General features: G+C 52.7%; 1 protein-coding gene across 6 annotated transcripts; it reads right to left on the reverse strand.

Annotated features, from left to right (window-relative positions):
- Positions 1 to 1706: 1706 nt before the first annotated feature.
- On the reverse strand, positions 1707 to 26115 carry SIGLEC1 (sialic acid binding Ig like lectin 1). Of its 6 annotated transcripts, none has more exons than XM_086333318.1 (23): positions 25985 to 26115; positions 20644 to 20729; positions 19792 to 19867; positions 19141 to 19500; positions 18573 to 18869; positions 16604 to 16870; positions 16050 to 16304; positions 14562 to 14861; positions 13649 to 13906; positions 12188 to 12517; positions 11659 to 11913; positions 11145 to 11447; positions 9289 to 9549; positions 8819 to 9130; positions 8066 to 8317; positions 7502 to 7771; positions 7173 to 7424; positions 6549 to 6854; positions 5677 to 5937; positions 4620 to 4922; positions 4259 to 4361; positions 3830 to 3902; positions 1707 to 3199 (listed from the first exon to the last, which is right to left on the reverse strand). In XM_086333318.1, exons 3-23 carry the CDS (start codon positions 19838 to 19840, stop codon positions 3125 to 3127), a joined length of 5142 nt encoding a protein of 1713 aa, XP_086189444.1. In that variant the 5' UTR covers positions 19841 to 19867; positions 20644 to 20729; positions 25985 to 26115; the 3' UTR covers positions 1707 to 3124. The 6 variants fall into 6 exon arrangements, with proteins under 6 accessions (XP_086189444.1, XP_086189442.1, XP_086189446.1 ...); XM_086333316.1 differs by having other exon boundaries at positions 19792 to 19909; XM_086333320.1 differs by lacking the exon at positions 20644 to 20729.
- Between the last annotated feature and the right edge of the window lie 1714 nt (positions 26116 to 27829).

Consider the following 27829-nt stretch of genomic DNA (forward strand, 5'->3'; position numbering starts at 1 on the left):
CAGATAGAGTTAAGCTGCCCTCCGATTTGTACCAGTTTACAATTGCATCTGGGGTGCTCATTTTCCTACAGCCTTCCCAACACAGTTATCAAGACTTTATTGATATGATATTTGCTAGTCTGCAAGTGAAAATGTAGTCTTCATTTCCATTTTGTCTTATGAGTCAGGTTGAATATTTATTCACACATTTAAGAACAGTTTGTATGTCTTTTCCCCTGAATTGCCTATTCATATTTCCAGCTCATTTTTCTATTGAGGTCTTTCTCTTAACAACTTGAAGGAACTCTCTATATAAGGGAGATGAACCCTTTGTCTGGAGTATGAGTTGAAAACTTTCCCCCCAGTTTGTGAGATGTATCCAGCCTGGGGTGTATGACTTCAGCTCAGTTATACTCACTGCGGAGTAGCATTCAATTGTGGACTATCACCACGTGCTGTCTTCATTGACACTACTGTTGCTGGACCTTAGGGTGGTTCTTAGTTTTGAGATGTTATAAAAAAATGCTGTGTGTGTCCTTACCTTCCTCCCTTTGCCTGTCCTGCTTCCTCCACCCCTTTCCTGGTCTCTCCTGGGAACACATCCTTAATAGGTCACTTGCACATGAAACCTTGTCTTGGGAAACCAGACCTAGTACAGACATAGATCACTTTGGTTATGCTGGGTGCTCCAGTGTAGACAGGCTAGATAGCCATCAACCCCTCCTCCTGTGGAAAAGGACTTGTAACTTCCTGATTTGCCCTCTCTCGGGATCCACATTCTCTTGCGAAACCTCTTCCCCAAATCCTCCCTGAACGGGAGAAAAGAGGGGTGTCTTTTTCTAGTTAGCTTTGGGGGCTTGCGACTTTGGACACAAAGGAGACTCTGGGGGCTGGTTGCATGGGTATATTCACTTTGTGAAAAGTCATTGAGCTGTACGTTTAAAATGTGTGCACTTTTCTGTGTGTGCTACGCTTGAATTAAACGTTATTTCAAAAGTCTTGAGGAGGCTCAGACCACCGGGGGTGGACACAACTAACCTCTCTGAGACTCTTCCAATCCCTGGTGGACCTACACCCACTTGGAGGTGCACAGAAGCAGATGAAGACTCCAGGTCAAATGTTCCCAAATCCCCCAGGAGCCATCCTTCCTGTGTCTACTCGTGATCCTCCCCTCACCCTCTCTTCCTTGCTAGCTGCGTGCGTGCTCGGTTGTGTGACACTCTGTGTGACCCCATGGACTGTAGCACGACAGGCTCCTCTGTCCATGGAATTCTCCAGGCAAGAATACTGGAGTGGGTTGCCATTCCCGTCTCCAGGGCATCTTCCCAACCCAGGGATCAAACCCAAGTCTCCTGCATTGCACGCAGATTCTTTACCTGAGCCACCAGGGAATATTCGGCTGCATTTGGCTTGCTCTCTCCCTGTCCCATTTTAACCCACAGCTTCTACTTAATAGCAATGTAGAAAAAATACCCCTTACCAAGTGCTTGCCCACAGCATGCCAAGCACAGTGCTGGTCATGGGAGCAGAGGTGAGCGGTGCCCAGAGCCTCAAGGAGCAGGAAGGAGCATGAATTGCTTGAGTGTAAGGTAGTTTGTGGTAAATGTTATGTACTTTGCACCCACTGCTGCCTTCAGCAGACAGTCTTCCAGAATAAACACCACTCACATTCTAATCCTCTGTGTTCCAGTCCAGCAGTTGGCTTTCAAGAAAAAGATTCATTCCAGTTATGTCACAAGATGGATGTTTATTGGGAGGACATGTTTGATAGCCCCAGGAAGAGCCTGGCAATTGGGCACTAATAAAAATGGGACCTGGAACCAGAAGGGTCCATGTATGGCTGCATGAAGCTCACCTGGCCTTCAATCTCTTCCTAACCTGTTAGCTCCTATGCCAACTTCCCACTTCTCTCCACATTTCTCAACTCAAATCCCAGAGTGGTGAGCCCCGTGCTCCTCCCACCATGTGCCACCAGGATACCAAAGGAGTCACTAGCCCCCCGAAACTGGTTCCCCTCAGGCACTGACTTCCCTAGGGGCACGTTATTCTTTCTTAGTGACCCTTGTTTGTCTTAGTAACCCCTGGTGCACACACTTCCAGGAAGAGGACGTGAGCTCGCTAGATCGTGGCAGGAATGCACTTGGAGCAGAAACAAGGATGCTGATACGATGTCTGCTCCCCACACTCTCTGGGGGTGGGGAGTGTAAATGGGGCCACCTCTTCTTTCAAGGGCTAGACCTGGCACAAGATGCCTGTTCAGGCAACTCAACTGCCTGGCATTCCCTCTCCCTAGGGACAACAAATCCTTCTTGACTTTCTCAGTCTTAATGTGTGAGAGGCACTACCTCCTCCAGGACTCATGACCAGAAAGGACAGGGACATACCCTGGCCTTCAGTAGATGGGCACTGAGACAGAATATGGCCTGCTGGCAGCCTTCTCATCAGTGTTCTCAAAGTCTCAGGGATGAGTCCATAGTTGGGAGTCCTTTGGAAATATAATAAAAACTACATTTCCCAAAATCCCTTGCAGCTTGGAGTAGCCATATAACCAAATTCCAGCCAGAACTTCTGGGTTGTATCCACAATGGGAATGAGTGTGCCTTTCATTCCACTTCTTCTTGCTGGAAGGAGTATGAGCCCAATGGGATCATTGTGAACTTCACAATCAAAAGCAACATTTTAGGGACGAAGAAAAACAAAAGAGAAGGATCCAGAGCTCCAACATCTTAAACCACCATAATATACCCAGACTAGTATGAGAGAGAAAAATCAAATTCTTTCATGTTGAAGTTACTGTATTTCGTCTTTTTAGGGCAGCCTAGCTTATATTCTAGTCACTATAGGGTGCCGTGACCAGCTTGTAATGATATAGAAAGCTCTTCTTCTATTCTAATCCATCCCAGAAGTCCACAGTGAGCTTGGAGGAAGAAGATGTGAAGAGGTAGTGCTTTGGAAGATAAATAGAGAGATGAGATCCAGAGAAGAGAGAAAGAGAAATAGACAACGTGATCAATTCATTTCTCTTCAGAGTTGCCCAGAGTCAACACCCTTATGGGTAGATTGAGGTTCACCACCACCTCTCACCACCCATTTTTCTTGGGGGTTGGAGCCAGGTCATAGAAAGTCAGATGCCACAGAGATGTTTTCAGAGGGAGTCAGGACCCAACGCTGCATTGTTCACAGGGTCCGAGTCATCACAGATTCTGGTGACTTCCTCCTCCTAAAGGCAGGAAATGCCACAGGTCAGCTCAGGGGCAGAGTCCAGCATGAGGTCCAAGATGTGGCTGCATCAGGATCAATGAGCTTCCCACCGAGAAAACCTGTCACTGGAGGACTCTGGGAGCATTCATCACCTGACCTCTAGCTCTGGAGGGCAGTCCTCCAAGTCCCCAGGCCTGGGTATGGGTCCCCAGGGGATTGGAGAGAGTGTGCATGGCTGAAAATGTGGCTGGGAGCCCTGGCCCACCAAATGGATTATCTACAGAAAGGGACACACCACAGGGGAGGGGAAACAGGCTTTCACCCCTGCAAAGGTGATGGGCAGAATCAGGAGTGAGGAAGAGAGACCCTAAAACCCAGGTGGGGTCCTGGAAGTAGAGGCAATGCTGCTCAGTTCAGAATGTCTGCTCCAGTTATTCAGGCAGCCATGCAGCAAGCCCATGTCTGCTCTGCCCTACTCAGAATGTGGCCCCCACTGTCTTCTAGGGGGTGCTGGGTCTCTGTGCTCTCTCTCCAATCTCCCCTAGCCCCAAGCACTGTCCTATAAATGAGAATAATCTCTCAGTGCCAGTCCCACAGCGCAGGCTAGCCAAGTACTGTGTCTGCATGTGCCCACATGGTGCATGGATACCTGCATGGTTTCCTTCTGAGAAGCCATCTCCACTGAATTTTCACCCTCTCTCAGCTTATGAAAATTCCTCCTTCTGCAAGGACAAGAGTGGACTCAGAGAGCCTCTCTCCTCCCCGGCCTGCCCCCGTTCCATCCCCCCACCCCGTAAGCTTACACCCTGCTCAATACACAGAACAGTGGGGGAGATTTGTGGAGAATAGGCTACTTGATCTTTCTTCCTCCCCAGTCCTTTCTTCAGCAGTGAGAGAGCAGAGACAAGGAAAGAAGAAAACTATAGAAAGATAGATTTAGAGACAATTTTAGGCTTCTCAAATTTGGAGCAGGGGGAAGGAGAGGGACAGGCTAGAAAGTATGGAGCTTGTGAATTTGGTAGGAGGGACATGGGGGAAGGATGAGGTTACTCTGTTCACCTTCTAGCTCCAGACTCACCTCCAGGTGTAGTAGGCCCCCAGGCCCAGCAGAAGGAAGAGAAGGCCAGCCAGCAGTCCCAGGACCCAGAGGAGCTGCTGGAACAGCTGCAGGCGGTGCAGGGCTGTAACACGAGGTGAGGCTTAGGGTGTGGCTGTGGCTCCAGGCCTCTGATTCTCCCTCCCAAGCTGACACCCCCAAGATGAAACCTATTTTAAGTTCTACTTTCTCTTGGAAATTTCCCCATGCAAAGGAGTTTCAAGCAATCAGTCTAGACTAGACAAGCAGAAGGGATTCAGGAAAGACCTCAGAAGGAAGCCTCTGGATCTGAGAGCCGGGCCTTTGTGCAGCGCAGCCTAGGAGATAGGGCGGGGGGTCTCACCTCTGGTTCCAAAGTAGGTGGCAGCAGAGGCAGAGCCCAGGGAATTAGAGGCGGAGCACACATATTCCCCCTGGTCACTGGGCCTCAGCTCCTCTATGACCACCCTCAAGGCATTGGGGGTGACTGAGACATGGATGTGTGGCTTGGCAGGAGCAACCTTGGACTGGCTAGAGGCCACCAGCCGACTGCCAAGGTGGAGGGTCAGGCTGGCCAGAGGCTCGCTGTCTACTCGGCAATCCAGAATGCCTTGGATGCCACCCTCAGGCTCCACAAAAACCGTCATCGTGGGTGTCTTGGGGGGATCTGTAGGAAGACAGGGAGTGTGGTGACTGCAGAAACAACTACACAATTCCTCCCCTCCTTGTATCCCATGCAAGGCAACTGCTGCTCCTTCCATTAAGAGGCAGAGCCTGTTTCCTCACTCTTTAAATCTGTGACTCCCTTTGAAGGCAGAAGTGCCTTTGTGTGACTTCAGGGCTAGACCTCAATGGGCCTTGCAGCTTCTGCTCTCCTTGGAAAACAACCAAGTGGAAGCCCAGGCCAGCGTGCTGGACACACGAGGCCCAACCGACAGCCCACGCCATTTGCCAGCCAAGAAGGTGAAATTGCAGCCACATGATGTAAGGCCAGCAGAAGCGCTAGCCCAGCCCAAATTTCTGACCTGCAGACTTGTGAGCAAATAAAAAGCAGCTGTCGCTTTAAGCACTAGGTTTTGGGCTGGCTTGTTACACAGCAATAGCTGACTAATACAGTGTGGGCCCTTGTGAAGAGTAAAATAAGGGGCTAGGGTTGATGAGGGCTTACTGTGCACCAGGCATTCTGCATGCTCTACCTCCTGCACTCCTCACAAGGAGAGGGGACTGACATTTTATAGATAAGGAAACCAAGGCAGGGAGGCATAAGATCACACACCAGTCAGTGGGAATTCTCTGACCCAGGACTCCATTGCTGTGAAGTCCTTGGATTTTGCAGACAGAAGAGGAGGAAGACCTGAAACAGGCATGTGAGATGTGGGGAGACTGAGGCGGGGGGAAGATGTCAAGGATGTGACACTCACAGAGCACCCGGAGGGTAACTGGAGCAGAGGCGGTGGCCCCAGTGGGGAGCTCAGCCTGGCAGTGGTACATCCCAGCTTGGTCGCGGGCCACGTGGGTGAAGGCGACGGTGGGCACAGGCTCCGTGTGTAGTCGCCGGCCATTCCAGAACCAAGTGAAGGTGGAGTTGCCCATGAGCCCAGGGCCACCAGGGAGCTGACAACTCAAGTTCAGTGCTGCGCCCTCGGGCACATCTAGCCCTGGCTCGGCCACCACATGCACACCTGCAGGACCAGACGCGGTTGGGGTCTGCAGGCCTGTGGGAGCTGTAGCCTCTGGCTTGTCCTCTGTGCATAATATGGGATCTGGATCCCAAAGGTAGGACTGTGTCTCCCCCATCAGACTGCCATCAGGGTTACCTCTCCTTGCCCTGGGGACTTCTGGGGCAAAGCGGTGCCTCCCTCTCTCATCAACTCGGGCTTTTTGATGGATGAGGCTGTCTTGCCCTCAGATTGAATGCCCCAAGGATGGGGCTGCACCTTGTCCCTCAAACTGAGCTCCCTGAAGATAAGATTGGATCAGTCCTCCCATTCCCAGTTTCCCCAGGGCAGGTCTGTTCTCCCACCCACAGTTTGGGCTCTCTGAGGGCAAGGTTATGTCTCCCCTCCATCCATGCTCCCCTTGAGTTGTTGCCATATCTCCACCCACCTCTCCTGTAGGGAGCTCTCCGAAAGCCAGGCCGTTTATCCCCCTCAGGCTGAGCAACCCGCCTCCAGTGGGCACTGTTCCTCCCCATCAAGTCAGGCCAGCCAGCTTCTTCTTGTGGGAGCCCCACCCCTCACACAGACTCAGACCCCACAGCAACAGCGCCCCTCCTGCCTCCTGGCCGGCTCACCTTCTGCCTGCAGCTGCCCCAAGGTGGTGCTGACTGAGCCCAGCAAGTTGCGAGCCGTGCAGACGTAGGTGTCCTCGTCCCCTGAGGGCACAGCTTGCACTCGCAGCCGCAGGGCATTGCGGGCCACCTGGACATGGCCCGTCTCCACTGCCAAGCCAGGGATGCCGTTGCTGGTGGCCAGAACTTTGCCATTGCGGGCCAGGGCCAGCTCGGCAGGCGGCTCACTGTCCACGGTGCACTGTACCACAGCCATGGGGCTGCTCCTTGAGTCCCAGAAGGAGGACACAGCAGCGTCCCGGGGGGCATCTGGATGGTAAAGCAGGGCGGAGTTGAGGGTCTTGCTTGGAAACCCTGTGCTATTCATTGCCCACCTGCCTGGCATTGGTGAGGCTGAAGCCTCTGGGGAAATGGTCATTTCTGGGGAGTGACAGCTTCAGGAATCCTGTGGGCAGATTCCTCCAGGCAGGGTCAGAGGACCCTAAGGAATCTTCCCTCATCCGCTATGTCTTTCCCCAAGTGTCCATTCCCAGGTTCAGTCCTGTGCAGTCTTGTGCCCACCCAGACTAGGGCCCAGAAGCACCCTCCACTCACCCTAGGCACCCCCAGGCAAGGACCCTTGCTTACAGAGGACATGCAGCGCTGTGGGCCGGGAGCTGCGTGTACCCTGGGCATCCCGGACCTGACAGGTATAGGCTCCTGCGTGAGCCCGTGTAACCACCGGGAAGGAGAGAGAGGCCTCTGGCCCCTCCTGCAGCCAACGGCTATTGTGGTACCAGGCATAGAGGGTGGGTGGGCGGGCAGCAGGGTCTTCACAGCTCACTGTGATAGGGGCTCCCTCGGGCACAGCGGCTGATGGAGCCAGGGTCACCTGCACAACTGTACCAAGAAGACAGGGTCAGCTGGGTCCGGCAAGACACCATAGCTGATCCCACCCCGGCTAGGCCCTGCCTCACCCTCTAGCCGCAGCTCTAAGGTTGTGTTGACCTGACCCAGAGGACTGTGGGCTGAGCAGCTGTAGAGACCCTCATCGCTGGGCCCGGGCTCCCACAGCTCCAGCTGCAGGGTGTTGGGGACTGAGGCTGTGGTCGAGGAGGCCAGGAGGTGGCCAGCATGGCTGAGGACCAGCTGAGCAGGTGGACGGCTGTCCACGGTGCACAGCACCAGGGCAAGCTGCCCGCCACGGCTCTCCAGGAGATAGGTCAGGCGCAGGCTGCGGGGTGCATCTATAATGCAGAAAGGCAGAGACGGAGTTCAGCGCCCACACTGGTAAGGAGGCCAGTTTGCAGGTGGCATTCAAAACAGGAAGGCTTTGGCTCCCTGCCCCCAGTGGCCTCCATTTGCCCAACCTGCAGCATTGCTCCTCTGCCCGTGTCCCCCAGCTCTAATGCTCCTTGTCCATCACTAGCCAGCTTGGTACTGAGTTCCTGGGGTAGATGACTGTGGGACTCGGCCATGCCCTGATCCCCGCAAGCTGTTGTCATCCCTCCCAGCTCCACCCTGCATCCAACCAGACTCACAGAGGACATCCAGGGTGACAGGCCTAGAGCGATGGAGCGTCTGGCCAGGGATCAACACGCCGCAGCTGTAGGAGGTGGCGTCCACGACCGTGACATTGGGGAGGGCGATGGACTGGGCAGCATCTGGGCGCTGCTGCCCATCTTGGTACCATGTGTAGGTGAGCTGGGTCAGAGTGGTCCATACAAGGCAGGTGAGGTTCACCAGCTGCCCCTCCTGCACAGTGGCTTTGGGCCACACCTGCACACTCACAGCTGGAGAGAGAAGAGGGCACAGGGACACCAGGGAATACCGAAGGCTGTGTAAAGCAAGCCACCTGTAGGGTGGGAAGCCTCTCAGCCTCTGGGAGGCACAGGTGACCCACCTGTAAGTGGGGCTCAGAGATGGAGCTTGGGAAACAGTTCATCATCTGTCAGGTGGTTCCCAGCAGAGTTCTCCCTGGAGTGCCCTGAGCCCTCCCTGACCCTGTTGGAGGGCACCTGGGCGAATACAGGCCTCAAAAGCCCTGCTGTGGTTTCTCCTTGAGTGACCCCTGTCTGATGAGTTTTATCCCCTGGGCATCCATGTAAAATTCTGTTTTCAAAAAAGGTTCTTCAGTGAAAACCAAGTTTGGAGATTGCTGCCCTTAAGAAGAGTGGGAGTGCACTGTCCTGTGTTCAGCCCTCCTGCCCGTGTCTCAGGCTTCCAGAACCTTCTCCAACCTCCTCTTCTCTTAAAAGAGCCACCTACACACACACTCACACCCCCATTCTGACCTTGGGCATCAAAGGTGGCTGAGGCCAAGGCCTGGCCTAGGGCGTTGGTGGCCTCGCAGGTATAGACGCCTTCATCCTCCAGCACTGCATTGTGAATCTCCAGGCGCAGCATGTTGGGGGCCACAGCCACCTGTAGCCGGGGAGAGCTCCCCGCAAGCTCCCCCACTCCTTGCAGGGTAGAGGTCACGAGGCGGTCCCCGTGAAGCAGTCGTAGCTGGGCTGGAGGGTCACTGTTCACACGGCACAGGAGGAGGCCCAGTCGCCCAGGGCCTGTGTCCATGAGGGTAGTGAGTGTGGCCTGGCGAGGGGCATCTACATGAGGCAGACAATGGTCAGGGCCCGAGCAGGTGGTCCCTCATCTAAGACTCTCTCAGAAGTAGAGTCCAGAACCAGGGCTCAATATCCCCTTCCCCAGTCATGCCCTTGGCTCCCTCCTTCCCCAGGAAACATGAATGGATCAAAGCACTTACAAGACACATGGAGGCTGACCGGGGCTGCCAGGTTCGTGGTGGCTGAGCCGGGAGCCTGGGCTTGGCAATGGTAGGCCCCAGCTTGGCTCAAAGTTATGGCTGCAAAACGGATTGTGGCTGAGGTGAACTCCTGGAGGGGCTGGCCATCTCGGTACCAACGGTATGAGGTCCCCTCCAGGACCCCTGTGGGTACTTGGCAGCTCAGGACCACAGCCTGGCCCTCCCGGAGCTCAGGCGATGGTGATACCTGGACCCAGGCTCCTGCAGGGAGAAACCAAGAGCAGGTGAGGGCCTTCCACATCTGGGACTGCGTTTGTGTACACATGAGGACAGCAAGACCCAACCACATGTGCCAGAGCCACTGCTCATCCAGACCACTGCTGAGGGCCCCACTGCAGCTTCACGCCTCTTCCTCTCCTGTGCCTGACTCACTTGCCCTGGTTCTGACCTGGCATTCACTGCCCATCACCTTGAGTTGTGGTTTTGCTTTGGCAGTCATATCTCACCTACCACAGGGAGAGCCTCACCTGGGTCCGACCCTAGTGCCATGCACAGCCCCTGCACGTGCTAGCTCTTGACAGATGTTGTTTTGACCCCATACAGCACAGAAGTGGTAGGGATTTAGGTCCAACCAGGGACCACTGTCCTGATCATGAGCTGACCTCAGCATGGTGACCAACAGCCTGGAAGCGGAAATTAGCAGCTCTCTCTAGCCCATCTCCTCACCCAACTTCCAAGTCATGAGAGCGCAGGAACGGAAGACCAGGCAACGGGCTGTCTCTCGTTCCCCCCAGGTTTGAGGCAGGAAGAGTGCAGAGTGAGGGAGTAAGAAGGAGGGACAGCTATAGTGGTGATTGAGAGCTCAGACTGTGCCAGAGACCAGCATTGAATTCATCCAGAGCTAGCAGGGCCCCCTCCTCGTCATGTGACCATGAGCAAGCCCCTAAATCTCTGACCTTCAATTTCTCTGCCTGTGAAAAGGGTATGATAAAGAAGAGATACAGAAAAAAGTTCCAGGGAAAATGTTCAAAAATTGATGTTTGTCATTATGGGAGGAAAAAAAAAGTTTTTTTTTCCAGCATTATTGATGTTAACTTTGTTCTTTTCTGGCTTATTCACTTAGGCAGGATTATTACAGAAGAATATATACAGATAGATAAATGAAGAATATGGATATATTCATATATATATATATGTATAGTCAGACACAACTTAGCAACTAAACAGCAACCAACAATGTACATACAAATGTGATCATGTGTGCATTATATGGGGCTTCCCAAGTGGCACTGCTGCTGCTGCTGCTGCTAAGTCGCTTCAGTTGTGTCCGACTCTGTGCGACCCCATAGACGGCAGCCCACCAGGCTCCCCAATCCCTGGGATTCTCCAGGCAAGAACACTGGAGTGGGCTGCCATTTCCTTCTCCAATGCACAAAAGTGAAAAGTGAAAGTGAAGTCGCTCAGTCATGTCCGACTCTTAGCGACCCCATGGACAGACCCCATGGTAACAGAGTCCAATATGACTGAGTGACTTAACACATACATTACATATTCCATATGCGTGCTAAGTCGTTTCTGTTGTGTCCAACTCTGCGACCCCATGGTCTGTAGCCTGCCAGGCTCATCTGTCCATGGGATTCTCCAGGCAAGAATACTGGAGTGGGTTGCCATTTCCTCCTCTAGAGGATCTTCCAGGCCCAGGAATCAAACCTGTATCTTTTGCATCTCTTGCATCGGCACGGGGGTTCTTTAGCACTAGCACCACCTGGAAAGCCCATTTATTACACATCGCTACATAAATATGCAGAGTGGCCCCCAGGACACTTGGACGCACCACAGCTACAGAGGACACTCACCTCGGACCTGGAAGAAAAGGGAAGTGTTAGCTGATCCCAGGGCATTGTTGGCCTCACAGCGGTAGCTGCCAGAGTCCTTAAGGCTCAAGTCTTGGACCTCTAGCTGCAGGAAGTTGGCTGTGGTTTTGGCCTGGAGGTGGCCACGGGATGGAAGCTGGGGCCCTGGGCTGGTGGCCAAGAGGTGCTCGCCGTGGAACAGTGCCAGCTGGGCAGGAGGGCGACTGTCCACAGTGCAGACAAACACAGCTGTGTGGCCCTGGTCCACATCCAGGAGAGCAGACAGCTTTGGAGGGTCTGGAGGGTCTGTAGAAGACAGTGGGGAGCTCAGGCCAGCCCCTACCCAGCTCACCATCTTTCAGCTGCCAGGCTGTCCTCCTCCAGATACTCAGTCTAGGCCTGCACGCGCCCACACCCAAGCCATGTTCTTGCCTCCTCAAACTCAACCGCAGCCCTGTTTGCCCCAGACCACCCCCTCCACCCTCCAAGGGCCCAAATCTCCTTGCCTATCACCCACAGAGCACTTGCAGGACCACAGGGGTGGAGAGCTGGGCACCGGCCTCGGTGAGGATGCGGCAGGCATACAGGGCGGCATCTGTTCTGGCCACAGGCAGCAGCGTCAGGGTCTCTAGGGGGCCCTGGGCCCACAGGGCCCCATCTCGGAACCAGGTGAAGTTGGCAGGGCCGCCAGCTTCCCGGCTCACTCTGCAAGTCAGGTTGGCTCCAGTGCCTTCCTGCAACGTGTGCGACGGTGTGATGACCAGGACGGTGGCTGGAGAGCAGGCAGCACAGGCTTACTGAGACGGGCCTCAACCCTGACGGCTTCCCCCTAGTTCCCAGGGTGAGTGGTCCTGTCTCCCTGTCTGGAGCAGGTGGGAAGAAGCCCCTCTGGGTGCCCATGGGGAAAGGGGAGGAAACCAAACTCCCTCTGTTGACAGGAGGTGGTTTCGCCCAACTGACCCTCCTCGGAGCTGGGGATTGCAAATGAATAGGGTCCCGAGTACCAGCCCCTGACCCCAGGCGACCTGCTCCCTGCCCTGCCTCACCCTGGGCATTGAAGTTTGCTGAGGCAGAGGCGTTGCCCAGGACATTGCTGGCCTCGCAGAGGTACATGCCCTCGTCCTCCAGCACCGGGTCTTGGATCTCTACCCGCAACAGGTTGGGGGCTCTGGTAACCTTTGTGCGTGGGGAACAGCTCCCGCAGGCGCTACAGCTGCCCCCTGATGGCAGGGAAGAGGCCACCACGTGACCCCTGTGGAACAGCCGCAGCTGGGCCGGGGGGTCGCTGTCCACACGGCACAACAGGAGGCCTCGTTGACCGGCTCCGGCGGTGTCAGGGTCCAGCTGGGCAGTGAACGTGGGCCGGCGTGGGGCATCTGGAGAGAGAAGAGTATGGGCACTATCCCACAGCCTCTGCCAGGCTCCCACAGGTGCAGTCAAAGCTAGCTAGGCTCCCAGAACACACTGAGCAAAGGCATGAACCTGGAGCTGCCGCAAACAGCTGTGCAGACTGCGCATTATACAAGGACCACCGGACCTGGGTGGCAGGACCTCAGCCCATGCCCGTGTGCTAAACTATGCCTTAGCGCTGGACTGAGTCTTCCCAGAGGAAGAAGGGCCTTTTTCTAGCTTGCTGCTGCTGCTGTTAAGTTGCTTCAGCCATGTCTGACTCTGTGAGACCCCATAGACGGCAGCCCGGGCTCCGCCGTCCCTGGGATTCTCCAGGCAAGAATACTGGAGTGAGTTGCCATTGCCAGAACTGTATGGGCTAGCAGCCACCTTGCATAACAGCCCTGTGCTCCTGGGCAGGGTACCTACAGAGCAATCCCTGGTTGTTTTACTGTCTGCTTCCTCTCTTCACACCCCATCCCCTAAGACCCTGCCTGTCTCTTATCTCTGATCTCCCAGCCAGCTCCCATGAGAACAGATAATGCCTAAATTGCCCTCCTCCTAGAAATTTTTGAAGAGTGGGACCAAGACCCCCAGGTGATCTCACCCTGAACACTAGAAAACCCCCAAGAGGTGACCGCTCTTCCTGACAGTCCCTGGACATGCGTCCTGCACATGTTAGGGAAGCCGTGCTGGAAGCTGAGTGTGTCCTGAATGTTGGTCAGCTGCTCAGGAGCATCCACCCTTGACGAGATGCAGGCCTGTGTGGGGAGGCTCTGCCTTTGTGTCTGTACCTGTGAGGGTGCCGCCTATGGAGCGTGTCTACATATATAGGAGTAGAGTGTCCCAGGGCCCAGCTGCAGAGGATAAAGCTTGGACATAGTGTCCATGATGGGTCTGAGGCTAGAGGCAGAGCTATAATGGGACTGGGAGGGGGAAATGGGATGCCCTAGACTCGGTCTCCATAGGGCGGTCAGGGCCATGGTGACCAGGTTCGTGGCTGCCTTCTATCGGGACTCTGGCCAGGACAGAGTCAGGAGGTCCTGGAGGAGGGGGCTGATGGGCTCTGGTGACTGATCTTCCCACAGCAGGCAGGGGCTGGAGGGAAGGCTACTCACAGAGGACGGTGAGGACAGCAGGTGAGGAGAGCCCGCTGGTACCATGGCCATCCTGGGCCCGACAGTGGTATGAGCCGGCATCAGTGCTGGAGACCACAGGGAGCAGGAGGCTGCTGCTGGGCCCCTCAAGAAGCAGGGCCCCATTCCGGTACCAGGAGAAGCGGGTGTCAGGCATTGGGCTCAGGCTGCTCCTACAGCTAAGAGTTACCGCCTGCCCTTCTGCCACTTCTGCTGCTGGGCTGATGAGGAGGCGGGCCACTAGCAGAGAAGGAGAGAAGAAAGCTCAGCTCCCATGCATGTCTGCGGCTCCGTGCCACCCACAGCAGGAAGCCCTCCTGGGCTTCTCCCAACTCAATTCTCAGGAGGTCTGAGCATCATGGCATCAGCTCTGTGAATCTCTCGATGATCAGAAGGGTTTGACCTTGAATGCCAATTCAGATCTATTGGTACCTGGCTGCAGCATGGTTGAGCAGGATTCTGGGCCAGATCCTAGGCCTCTGTCAAAACCTGGCTTGATCAATTAGCTATGTCTGCCTCAGAAGGAGGGAAGGGCAACATGTGCACCGAGACTCAGCCTCTCTATTTGGGCTTCTGCATCTGGCTCCTACCACAGAGTCTGCCCCAAATGTTCAATAAATAAAAAACAAATGAATATGCATTGAAAAACCCTGTAAGTTCAGAGTCAGAATGGATACAAAAGGAATAACTCCATCTGCCACTTTTCTCGTTTTGCTTTGACTTATGGGGAAACTCTGGGACTGAGATGACTGTATAGCTCAGATCTTTGATGTGATTTTTTTTCTAGCCAGCTAGGTCAGGCCTTCAGTTGAGCCCTGTTGGTTCTCAGGAGGAAGAGGCCAGAGCAGGCCTCCTCCTCAGGCTCCTTCTACCAGCCCCAGTGGGACCATCTTACCATTGGCATGGAAGTCCAGGGTGGAGGATGAATTCCCAAGGGAATTGGTGGCTGAGCACATGTACTCCCCACTGTCTGTTGGCCCCAGGTCTCGAATCTCCAGGCGCAGGGAGTTTGGGGCAGAGTAGACACTGAAGCGTGGGCTCTGGTCACCCTCTCCGGAAGTTGAGGCGAGGACGAGGCCCTCATGTGACAACACCAGAGTAGCCAGGGGGTCGCTGACCACAGAGCACTGGAGGATGCCCACCAGTCCCTCCTGCGTCTCCAGGAAGGCAGTTAGGTGTGGGGTGAGGGGTGGGTCTGTACGGAGATGAGGGACAGACCTGTTACCCTCAACAGGTGCATTCCTGCCTCTGACCCCTGCACCTACTTTGTCCCATGATGCCCTGGGAAAAGTTAGTGACCCCAGCAGCTCCTATTTGTCCCCAGACTGGGCAAATCACTCTGTCATCCTAGTTCATCCTAGTCAATCCTTGTAGTCACCCTGAGAGTGGGGATCCAGAGACCCCACTTTAATGGTGGGAAAACTGGTAAAGAAAGCTGGCAGAGGACAGCACTGCAGCAAATGATCAAAGTCCACACTCCCAGCAATGAGACAAACTGACCCCATGTGCCTCTTGAGGTGACACGGGGAGACAGACACAGAATCATGTCCGTGGTGTCTCTGCCCAGGTGCATGGGCTTGGTCTGCTCCATTCAGACCAATGCAAGGTGAGAATATCACAAAACAACTGACCTGTGCTGGTCAGGGTTCAGTGTCAAGGAAGACAAGGGAAGACTGAAGAAAGGAGAATAAAGAGATTTGACAACTTAATGCAATGCAAGATCCTGAACTGAATCCTAAACCAGAAAAAAAAATTACCATAAAGGACATTATTGGGCCAACTGGTAAAATTTAAACATGGATTGTAAATTATATAATGATCTTGTATGAATGTTAAGTTTCTTGACTACATATAATTGTACTGTGGTTATGCATGAGAATGACCCTAGGAAAGACATGCTGAGAAATCAAGGAGTAAAGGGCCATTATGCCTGAAGAATATAAATGGATAGATAGATAGATTATGTGTGCATGTATACATATAGAGGGCATATGTGTATACACATGTGAATAGAGTGTATATGTAGCAAAAATGTGTGCAAGCGTGCACACATATATGTGCATGTGTATATGCATATGTATATGTGTGTGAGTACATATATACACACAAATATAATATATAGTTAGAAAGAAAATCAAATGTTAAAAAATGGGAATCGAGGTTAAGGGTATATGATAATTCTTTGTTTTTTCTTGCAACTTTTAAGTTTGAACTTATTTCAAAATAAAAAGTTGTTTAAAATAGGACACTGAGGTCTGGGGGGTGCAAAGCCTTGCCCAGATGTGAGCTCAAGGGCACGCCGGCCCAGAACCCCAACCCTCCTGCAGAGGCTCTAATCTTTGGCCTGGCTCCCAGCTCCAGTGCCCTCGTCCCCACCACTTACGGCGGACCACCACGCTGACTGGGTCAGAGCGCTCTCTGCCCTGGGCGTTCTGCACCTCACAGAAGTAGAAGCCTGTATCGGCCCTGGTGACTGAGTGCAGCTGGAGGATGCGACTGTGGGTGGCCTTCATCAGCTCGTGGTTTTTGTACCATGCGTAGCGCAGCTCCCTGGGCGCTTCTTTCGGTGTGTTGCAGGCCAGCGTCACAGTCTGGTTCTCCAGAATCGAGCCTGCTGGGCTCACCTGGACCGCAGCCACTGGGGGGCAGCATAGAGCACACTAAGGGCTACTCAGGCGACTTCCAGGCCCCACCCCCCAGGGTTGCAGCCTAAACCTCTGCGCGCTGTACATCACACCCCTCTGAGGAGGAGCCTCCTGGGCTGGCCATGCATTTCTTTGCCCTGTTCACTGCCAGGGAGGTTTGCCATCTGTCAGAAGCCAAGCTGGAACTTCACACAGGCATCCCAGGAGGCACCTTGGCCTCGTTTCCCTCAGCCCTCATGGCCTGGATGCCTCCCTACACTCTGGTCAAGACCCAGGCTCACCCAGGACTCACTGAAGATGTGGAGGCTGACAGGAGGTGAGACCGAAGAGCCCACGCCATTCCCAGCTTCACAGGTGTAGACGCCAGCATCAGCCCAGGCTGCCCGGGGCAACTGTAGTACACGACTCCGGTTTTTGAGGTGCGACCCATCCTTGACCCACTGCACAGAACTGACCTGAGGGTGACTGCTGTTCACCTGGCAGATGAGTGTGACCAGATCCCCTGGAAGGATGTTCCGCCCCGAGGGGCTGAGGAGGATTTCTACACCCTTGGGGGCATCTGCAAGGCATGACAGGGGTTGTCGAGTATGGTGCCCAGGGAAGGCAGGGGCATTTTTCCACTCCCCTTTCAACACTCTGCCCTAAGGAAGCCCACCCAGATAAACCAGAACTCCCATCAGTCCCCTGTCCACAGCAGGCACTGGCCTCACATTGTGAGGAAGCCTGCTCTTGTCCTTGTCTACTGACAGCCTGATGCCTTGATGCTTGGCATAGCATTCAGCCTACACTGCCTTCAGTGGCTTTCTGCCCCATGACATGTCCATCACCATCTCTTCTATCTGAGGGCCATGGGCACACTGCTTGCTTTGGTGGCTTGTGGCAGCTGCTGGCAAGGGACAAACCATCTAACACAAGGGCTAAAGGCAGAGTCAAATTCTCGCTGAGAATGGTTAACTCATTTGCTGGGAGATGCTAACGATACAAAGAAACTGCATTTCTTTAAATCTTGTTCTCAAGCCTCTCTCTATGTAACTATGCTAATAAAAGCTAATATTTTCAGGAGTTCCCTGAAAATTGCCTAGTAGTTAGGACTCTGGGCTTTCACTGCTGTGACCCAGGTTCAGTCCCTAGTCAGGGAACTGAAATCCCACAAGCCATGCAGTTCAGTTCAGTTCAGTTGCTCAGTCGTGTCTGACTCTTTGCAACTCCGTGGACTGCAGCACGCCAGGCCTCTCTGTCCATCACCAACTCCTACAGTTTACTCAAACTCATGTTCTCTGTGTCGGTGATGCCATCCAACTATCCCGTCCTCTGCCGTCCCCTTCTCCTCCCGCCAAAACAAGCCATGCAGTGTTGCAAAAAAAAAAAAAAAGCTAGTATTTTCCTGGTGGCTCAGACGGTAAAGCATCTGCCTACAATGAGGGAGACCCGGGTTCTATCCCTGGGTCGGGAAGATCCCCTGGAGAAGGAAATGGCAACCCACTCCAGTATTCTTGCCTGGAAAATCCCATGGACGGAGGAGCTTGGTTGGCTACTGTCCATGGGATCGCAAAGAGTCGGACACAACTAAGCGACTTCACTATTCACTAGTATTTTCAAGTCCTTAATCTATGTAACTATGAAAATAATAGAAGCTAATATTTTTTCATGCTTTTAATTTTCATAACAAGCCTGTGAGATAAAACGTATTTATTATTACCTCCACTACAGAGAGGTAGTGAGAAAACAGAGGCTCTGAGAGGCGAGTAACTTGTCCCAAGTTTGCTCATCTAGTCAGTGGTGAAGCCAGCAGCCTGATGCCTATGTATGGCAGTTGTTCTAGAACAGGCTGCCCGTCTTTACTGTGATGGGAAGATGCATAATCAAGTGAAAACTTGGAATTCCTCCCACTGTCTTTTTGCCATGTCCAAGTGTTACCCTGGTCATTGAGTGTGAGTGGCAGGAAAGGGGTGAACCCTCTCCGCCTCCTCATCCTCCAGAGCTGGTCTAAATCCCAGGGCCCCTACTGGCCAACCCCCAGTTCTCCGGCTGAGTCTCCCCTTCCCTGCCCAGCCTAGCTTCAGGGACTGGAGGTTGGAGGGAGCCTTTCAATACTGCTCTTGGGGCTTAGCAGTCTTTCCACCTGCTCCACTCTGGAGGTCCAAGCACAGCCTGGCTATTTCTGCAGGCCAGAAAGGGATGGTTTCCATTGGGGAACCACAGATGTGTGTGAGCTCAGTAACAAGGATGTGCTACCCACCCTGCCTGACACGTTCACTCACACTGCACTTGGAGGTGAATCTCACGCTGAGTCTTATGGTTGGCTGCCGAGAGCTGGCAGCTCAAGGTCCGGCCATGGTCCTGCCAGGACAGGGCCATGTGGAGGGTCTCCTGGTGGTGGATGCCCGTGGGCTCAAGCTTCTGGAGTGTGGAGGTGGTGGAGCGGGCAGGGTCCTGGCCTTGCCACCGAAGGGTGACTGGCTCCTGCAGGCACGCGTACGGAGTGGAGCAGTTGAAGTCCACCTCCATGCCCTCATGCAGCTCAGCCGGAGAGGCAACGGTGGGCATGATGAGCTCCTCTGAGGACAAAGACAGGAGGCTGGGGGCTCCCCTTCACCGTACCTGAGACCACCTGCCCTGGAGACCTCAGCCTGGGGCAGGGGACTTCAAGGGGAAGGAGAAAGCCAGGGGTTCACTGGGGGCGAATGCTAGGGGGCACGGGGATGGGCTGGAACTGCAGCCAAGATTAGGGCTGGGTTTGGGTTTGGGTTTAGGACCAGGGTTGGAGCTGTGAGCCAGTGGGGCCAAGAGCAGTCTGGAGTCCCTTCCAGTCGGTGACCTTGCTCTCACCTGTCACAGTGACTGCTGTGCCTTTGACATCTACCCAGCGGTTGCCCTCGCTGATCTCGAAGCGGAAGTTGTAGGAGCCTGAGTCCTCAGGCTGCAGGTCCTTCAGCAGCAGGTTGCACACCCTGAGCTCAGGATTCCCCACCATCTGGGCACGGCCTTGGAAACGGGCCTCCACCAGCTGGGGCTTTGTGGAGTGACTCACTACCTGCCGTCTGCCTGAGTAGTCATAGTACCAGATGGTTGTGATGCCATCGGGCACATTCACACTGGCAGGGAAGCTGAAGGTGCAGGGGATGATGAGGCAGGACCCCTTCATACCCTTCACGGTCTCGGGACTGGAGACGCCCCACGAGATCAGGTCTGAGGGAGAGGCAGGACAAGAAAGATTGTAATGCAGGCCTGGGGTCACGTTCTGCCCCCCAGAAGGTGTTCCAGATGCACTCTCAAATCCTGCCCTGACCTGCCCCCAGCAATGCAACCCCTCTGGGCACCCCAGAGAGGGTCCCTGTTCCCTGTCACCGCCTCCTCATGCCCTCCTTCAATCTCAGCAGCTAAACCTGTGACCAGACACGGTTCAGTCTGCCCAGGCCAACAGAAGCTGGACTTGCCGCGGCCAGGCCCTGTAAGAAGGAAAAGGCCAGCAAAGCTTACCTGCTGGGATGGGTAAGGCCAGGAGGAGGAGCTGGAGCAGGAAGTCCATAGCAGGTTGTCACGCTGGTTCTGTTGCCTACGAGGTCGGGGAGCACTGTGCTGGGCACACAGGGATCTCCTAGGGAACCTCAGTCTCAGAGCCTGCTGGGATCCCAGGCCTGTTTCCCCACACACTATGCTGGCCAACCCAGTGAGAGGGCAGGGCAGCTGCCAGCTGGCATCCAGGAGCCCATGTTCCCAGCTCAGGCTGTGTCCAGGAATGCCTTCACTTGGTGGCCCCAGAAAATCCTGTCTGTCGCTTGGCCCCACCCTAAGTTCTGCTTTCCCAGCCTCTTCAAAGATGAACAGCTGTTTCTCTATTTCCCCCACTTCCTTGCCCCCTCCCTGACACCCAAGTCACCAGCAACTGCAGCCCAGAGAGGCACAATGACTTATTCCAAGGCATCCAGCATAAATGATGGTTTCTTACTTGAAATTCGTCTCCCTACCACCAGTCTTACCAGCTGTAGACCATACTGGAATTTGAGCACTTAGAAAACTGCAGCCTTCAAGAGTCCTCCCTTACTCAAAAACCTACTATGGCTCCCCATTGCCCATGAGATGTGGCTCCCCTACATCCCTGAAAGGCCTTCCTTTCCTACTGCCAGCTCTGCCTCCATTTAATGCTCCCCCTGCGACCACTTCCCACCCTGGGGCCGGTACTGTCTATCCACAAGCTCTCCAGCTATCCAGCTCTGGCTTCACCACAAATGATCTTTGCCTGTTGAAATCTTATTCAGTCTTCAAAGTGGCTTCTAGCTGAAACTTTCCCTTTGGGGTCTCTAGCCACCCTAGGGCCATTTCTGTATTTACCTTGTTCTTTGTAGCTGTGAGCACCCATTTCTCAGGACTTGGGACTGAGGACATGTGTCCTGCAGCAGTGCAGAGCCCCTCACCCCCTGCAGCAGTGGGCAAGAGAAGAGTGTCGTCCTTGAGGGTTTAGACTTCGTGGCAGGGCAAGTTTGGTGTGACAGGGGACACAAGAACCCTGTGTGGCATATAGCTCACAAACAAGAGATAAATGCCTACTGTATGCCATGCACAAGAAGGCAGGCCCTTCATCATAGAGTGCCTCTGAAACCATAAAATTGTTAGAAGAAAAGAGGTGAAAATCTTCATGACCTAGTAGCAGGCAATGATTTCTTAAGCATGAAACCAAACGCAGAGCAACAAAAGAAAAAATAAATTGAACTTGATCAAAATGCAAAATGTTTTTTGCATCAAAGGGATACTATCCAGAGAGTGAAAACTCAACCCACAGAATTGGAGGAAAATACTTGCAAATCATATAGCTGATAAGGGATTAACCTCTGGAATATATAAAAAACTCCTATAATTTAACAACAACCCCTCCCCAAAACAACTTAAATTTGAAAAAATGTGCTAAAAGCTTGTATAGACATTTCTCCAAAGATGATATACGAATGGTCAACAAGCCCATGAGAAGATACTCAACATCAGTAGTCATTCAGTTCAGTTCAGTCGCTCAATCGTGTCCAACTCTTTGCGACCCCATGAATTGCAGCAAGCCAGGCCTCCCTGTCCATCACCAACTCCCGGAGTTCACTCAAACTCACGTCCATCGAGTCAGTGTTGCCATCCAGCCATCTCATCCTCTGTCGTCCCCTTTTCCTCCTGCCCCCAATCCCTCCCAGCATCAGAGTCTTTTCCAATGAGTCAACTCTTCGCATGAGGTGGCCAAAGTACTGGAGTTTCAGCTTTAGCATCAGTCCTTCCAAAGAACACCCAGGACTGATCTTCTTTAGAATGGACTGGTTGGATCTCCTTGCAGTCCAAGGGACTCTCAAGAGTCTTCTCCAACACCACAGTTCAAAAGCATCAATTCTTCGGCGCTCAGTCCAACTCTCATATCCATACGTGACCACAGGAAAAACCATAGCCTTGACTAGACGAACCTTTGTTGACAAAGTAATGTCTCTGCTTTTAATATGCTATCTAGGTTGGTCATAACTTTCCTTCCAAGGAGTAAGCGTCTTTTAATTTCATGGCTGCAATCACCATCTGCAGTGATTTTGGAGCCTAAAAGAATAAAGTCTGACACTGTTTCCACTGTTTCCCCATCTATTTTCCATGAAATAGATGGGCTCAATAAAGGACAGAAATGGTATGGACCTAACAGAACCAGAAGATATTAAGAAGAGGTGGCAAGAATACACAGAAGAACTGTGCAAAAAAGATCTTCACGTTTTTGTACAAAAAAGATATTTCAAATCCTGGAAGATGATGCTGTGAAAGTGCTGCACTCAATATGCCAGCAAATTTGGAAAACTCAGCAGTGGCCACAGGACTGGAAAAGATCAGTTTTCATTCCAATCCCAAAGAAAGGCAATACCAAAGAGTGCTCAAACTACCACACAATTGCACTCATCTCACATGCTAGTAAAGTAATGCTCAAAATTCTCCAAGCCAGGCTTCAGCAATACATGAACCGTGAACTTCCAGATGTTCAAGCTGGTTTTAGAAAAGGCAGAGGAACCAGAGATCAAATTGCCAACATCCGCTGGATCATGGAAAAAGGAAGAGAGTTCCAAAACAACATCTATTTCTGTTTTATTGACTATGCCAAAGCCTTTGACTGTGTGGATCACAATAAACTGTGGAAAATTCTTCAAGAGATGGGAATACCAGACCACCTGACCTGCCTCTTGAGAAACCTATATGCAGGTCAGGAAGCAACAGTTAGAACTGAACATGGAACAACAGACTGGTTCCAAATAGGAAAAGGAGTACATCAAGGCTGTATATTGTCACCCTGCTTATTTAACTTCTATGCAGAGTACATCATGAGAAACGCTGGGCTGGAAGAAGCACAAGCTGGAATCAAGATTGCCCGGAGAAATATCAATAACCTCAGATATGCAGATGACACCACCCTTATGGCAGAAAGTGAAGAGGAACTAAAAAGCCTCTTGATGAAAGTGAAAGAGGAGAGTGAAAAAGTTGGCTTAAAGCTCAACATTCATAAAACTAAAATCAGTAGTCATTAGAGAAAGGCAAATCAAAACCACAATGAGCTACCGCTTCACACTGTAAACAAACAAACAAAACCAGAAAATAACAAATGTTGAAGAGGCTGTGGAGAAATTGGAAGACTCATGTACTGTTAGTAGAAATGTGACATGGTGCAGCCCCCTTGGGAAGTTTTGTGTTTCCTCAAAAAGTCAGACACAGATTACCATATGACCTAGCAACTTTACCCCTAGGTATATACCCAAAAAATAAAAAATAGGGCCTTAAATAGATATTTGCACACGTGTTCACAGCAGCATTATTCATAATAGCCAAAAAGTAGAAGCAACCCAAGTGTCATCAACAGATGAATGTGATATATCCATACAACAGAAACGGAGAAGGCGATGGCACCCCACTCCAGCACTCTTGCCTGGAAAATCCGGTGGATGGAGGAGCCTGGTAGGCTGCAGTCCATGGGGTCACGAAGAGTCACATATGACTGAGCGTCTTCACTTTCACTTTTCACTTTCATGCATTGGAGAAGGAAATGGCAACCCACTCCAGTGTTCTTGCCTGGAGAATCCCAGGGACAGGGGAGCCTGGTGGGCTGCCGTCTATGGGGTCGCACAGAGTCGGACACGACTGAAGCGACTTAGCAGCAACATAGGAAGAAATGAAATTCTGACACATGAAATAAGCTAAGCACAAAAGGGCAAATATTATATGAATCCACTTTTATGAGATACGTAGAATAGGCAAGTTCGTAGAAAGTAGAATAGAAGTTACCAGGGCCTGGAGAGAGGAGGGATGGAGGAGTTAATGTTTAATAGGTACAGAGTCTCTATTTTGGATGATGAAAAATTCTGGAAATAGACAGTAATGATGGCTACACAGTAGTATGAACGTACTTAATGCCACTGAATTTCATACTTAAAAAATAGTTAGAACAGTAAACTTTACCACATACACATACAAAACCCATATTGTCAACTTTGCAATCTTCCTTGGCCCTAAATGCTGACCCTGCAGAGTGAGGGGAAGGGCCTGGGGAACCTGGAAGCGGGGACAGGAAACTCATGATATCTTCCGGTCCCAAGTCCATCTGTCTCAGGGATGGGGCCCAGCTGATTCTGGTGGCTACCAGAGGGCACTCCTGGGGAGAGGCTGAACAGAGCCTGGAGAGGTGCTGAATTGCCTGTGAGGATGACTAGCCAAGTGTGAAGAGAGGAGGGATGTCCTCAGAGGGAGCACAGAGAAGGCAAAACTGTGGAAAGAACAGGCAGAGCCCTGTTCCTCAGGAGACTGGGGCCCCTGGCTAGGCCGCTCCTGCAGGCAGGTCTGGTCATTTGCTGGGGCCCGTGGCCAGTCCTCAGTCTCTGGGGCAGTCCTAGTGCTGCTCCTCTCCCTGGAAGATGTGCCCACACCCTCCACACCTGGTCCTTGGTCACGCTGGCCCAGGCTGGGCCACACGACCTGGCTGCGGTGTCCTGGAAGCTGGGCTGAACAGCAGCCTGCTGGCCATGTTTGGGGGCAGATGTGGCCCTGGGCCACACTGAGCATCAGGGTCAGCTCCTCTACAGCTGGGACACCACCAATGTTCACACTGTCCCCAGCTCCCCTGAGGTTCCCATTTGGGGCCCTGGAAAGAGAAACGCTGAAGCTACAGGAGGAATGGTGGGATTTTAGACACACTGACCCCAGAATGGAGCAGGGCTTTTTGAGAGGACCCTTTCTAGAACCACCCAAAGTCACAGCCTGTAGATGTCACCTATACTTAGCCCAGCCCCAATAACCAAGGGGTCAGTCCCACCAGAGTCCAGCTTATTGCTCAGCTTGTTCTACCCCAAAGACCAGCCTCAGCCCAGAGAACTTTCCCAGAAAAAAAAGAAGGGTATGAAGAACTCCAGGAAGGGAGCTCCTGTCCCAGTTAAAAGCCTGGTGCTGACAGGGAGGTGCCCCTAGGGCTTGGGCTGAGTGGGGTGTCCTGGTGGGCACCTAGCACCTCCTGATGGTAGACAGATGATTGCAGCTCCTGGGAAGGGGGTGGCTATACTGGGGACAGGAAGCACTGTAGCCCTCAGGCAATGACCATTCGGGAGAGCACGGTTCCAGGGTTCATCCTGGAACCTCCAAGCCTTGCACCTTCTGAAGATAGGGTTTACAGTCCCATTCCTCTGAACTGATAGATGCTGCCTCAGCACTGGGTTGGGGTGTATGGCACATGGGGGACACCCACTTTTGCTCTCTGTGTTAGAGCAAGTGAGTGGGTAAATATGAGACCAAGTGTCCCAGGACATCTGGGAGGGTTACTAGGGCCACAAGTCCCTGATTTCTGATCCCAGAGGCCAAGTTTGGCCTGGGGAAGAAAGGGCAAAGGCAGTTTCACTGCAGGCAGCTGTGCTTGGGTTCAGGATTCAGTTTCTATTTCCCAGTACCAGAGCTTCTCCAAACTTCCCTATTCAAGTTGGAGAAGGAGGGAAAGGGGGTGACCAAGCCAGCTTCAGCGCTCTGCTCAACAGGTCAGAAAGCAGGTTCAGATGGGCGATTCCAGGAATACATTATCTTCATAATAATGGAAAGTCCCAAACATAGGCCATTTAACTCGGAAAACCACATTATCCATAAATGAAGTCTATCGGCTTTGAAAAAGTAGTAGAAGCGTCACATTTCTCTCCTTAATCTGGCTGTAAATGCTCTTAGCCCGAATGCCCACTCCACCAAGCTATGCTGGTCGGTGCAGGGGGGACTTCGCTCGGATGAATGAAGTGGTAATGTATGAAGAGAACTGCAGGGAAGGGGAGGGTCGGGCTGCAGTTGGTTTGGGGTGAAAGTGATGGTTAGGCTGTGTTTTAGTGTTGGCGTGGAAGAGAGAGTGATGGGGTTGGGTGAGGGTGCCGGTCAGGCCTGGGGCTGGATGGAGATGATGGTTACTAAATGGTTGGGGATGGGATGCAATGGAGGGTGAGGTAGGGGTGGAATAAGTACCAAGGCTGGGCGGGACAGGAGTCAGGGTTAGATGGGGGTTGGGATGTGAGTTGGGGAAACTTTGGAGTTGTGCAAGGCTTTGGGTTATGAGCGTATCTTTGTCTTGGGCTTGGACACCCAGGTGTTCTCCCCCAAATCCCAATCCAGCCCTGCTCCCAAGCCTCAGCTCATCCTCTAGGCCCGGGGATGGGAGTACCTGCTCCACAGAGGGACGGGGCTGCAGGGTTGGTGAACCGCGGGTGAGGAGGACGTGTGGAGGGCCAGGAGCTCGAAGTGCCGCTGTCTCTCTGGGAAAGGAGACCCAGCTCGAGGTTCCTTCCTCTTTTCCCAAAGCCTCAGCTCCACTGCCTGCCCTGGAAGCTAGTCAGGGAGGAAGGCCAGTCTTGCACAACATCAAGACCGGAAAGACCTCTCAGGCAGAGGACGACCTCTGCAAGGCCTGCGACTCTGGGACTTGAGCAAGCAGATGTGGGACCTTGGGCCCCTTGCCTGAGAGAGGGCCTCCTCTCAGGCAAAGTGGGAACTTAGGGGTCCTGGTCACCAGCCATGGCCATACTCCTCTCTTTGGGGACCCCTTGGCCTTTTTAGGGAATCTGAGAGAGGAGGAAGGGAGAGTTCTGCACACTGTTTTCCTCCTGACAACAGAGGAGACAAGTCCATCCTGGGGTAGGGAAGCATGACGAGGCACCTAGACCAAGGTGTTGATTTTCCAAGTCCTTTGTGACCTTCCCAGTACCCGCTTGTACCTGGCTACTCTGGAGACAAACCTCTGAGAAGCAGGCTCTAGATGTGAGGGACACAGAGGCCCCAGTCTCAATCTAGAAGAGTATTTCTAATCCCTCTTCCCTTCCCCACTGTCCCTCCTGCCATGTGTCCCCATGGGATTTCAGCAGCACCCCCACCCCTGCTAAAGCAGAAGAGGGAAGATCTTGCCATGGTTGTGATGCTGTCATGATACCAGAGCCCATTTTATTGAGCCTCCACTATGTGCCAGGGCTTCCCTGGTAGCTAAACTGGTAAAGAATCCGCCTGCAATGCAGGAGACCCTGGTTCAATTCCTGGGTTGGAAAGATCTGCTACAGAAGGGATGGGCTACCCATTCCAATATTCTCAGGCTTCCCTGTTGGCTCATACGGTGAAGAATCTGCCTGTAATGCGGGAGACCTGGGTTGGGAAGATCCCCTGGAGAAGGGAACGGCTACCCACTCCAGTACTCTTGCCTGGAGAATCCCATGGACAGAAGAGCCTGGCGGGCTACTTTCACTTCACTTTACTTCATGTGTCAGGCACTTAGGGTATAGGGCAGATGTTAATTGCTCCAAACAATCTTGGATACAAGTGACAATACATTAGTTTCACAACCCAAATGTAATTCAGCTCAACCCTAGCCTATCTGCAGTGGTGGGGAGCCCAGCCAGATCAGGCTGTCTATACCCTGTAGGCAAACCCACACATGCAGATCAAAAGCGACATGAAACCTTGAATCAGGAGGGACCCAGGATCTCAGGTCTCAGTGGCCCAAAACAGATGTCTCCTGACATTCTACCCCGAGGTCCTCAGGCCCAGAGAGACTGAACTCTATCACTCTGTCCTCTTTGTAGCCCTGTGTACCTCTTTTAAAAAATGTATCTATTTATTTGTCTGCACCATGTCTTAGCAAGAGGGATCTTTGATCTTTGTTGCAGCATGTGGAATCTAGCTTCCTGACCAAGGAATAAACCCGGGCCCCCTGATTTGGTAGCTGGAGTCTTAACCACCAGGGAAGTCCTGGTCATTTCCTGTTTTGACATTTTTTGAAGCAATCTCATTGCTTCCTTCTCCAACACCAACATAAGACTTATGGGCCCAGAGACCCCCTAATTCTAGGACTGTGTGAGTGTGGCTTATCAGCCCCAATCCCTCAGTCCATTCCAGACTACACATATCTCTCCCACAGCGCCACGGTGGGTAAAGCATTCTCCTTCACCCCTTGATTTTGGACTTAGCCATGTAACTTACTCTAGCCGATAGATGTGAGTGAACACAGCACAAACAGAGTAGT

Source organism: Bos grunniens, chromosome 13 (genome assembly GCF_055505025.1).
Source record: "Bos grunniens cultivar Pamir isolate PY7600 chromosome 13, Bosgru_T2T1.0, whole genome shotgun sequence".
Taxonomy (NCBI): domain Eukaryota; kingdom Metazoa; phylum Chordata; class Mammalia; order Artiodactyla; family Bovidae; genus Bos; species Bos grunniens.

Excerpts from the sequence above, each read along its gene's own strand:
- SIGLEC1 (XM_086333320.1), bottom strand. The coding sequence starts at position 19,840 with ATGGACTTCCTGCTCCAGCTCCTCCTCCTGGCCTTACCCATCCCAGCA. Across the intron at positions 19,501-19,791 it reads GGCCTTACCCATCCCAGCAG|ACCTGATCTCGTGGGGCGTC; the intron begins GTAAGCTTTGCT and ends CCTCTCCCTCAG. Across the intron at positions 12,518-13,648 it reads TGCTGTCCTCACCGTCCTCT|ATGCCCCACGCCGGCCCACG; the intron begins GTGAGTAGCCTT and ends TTCTCTCTCCAG.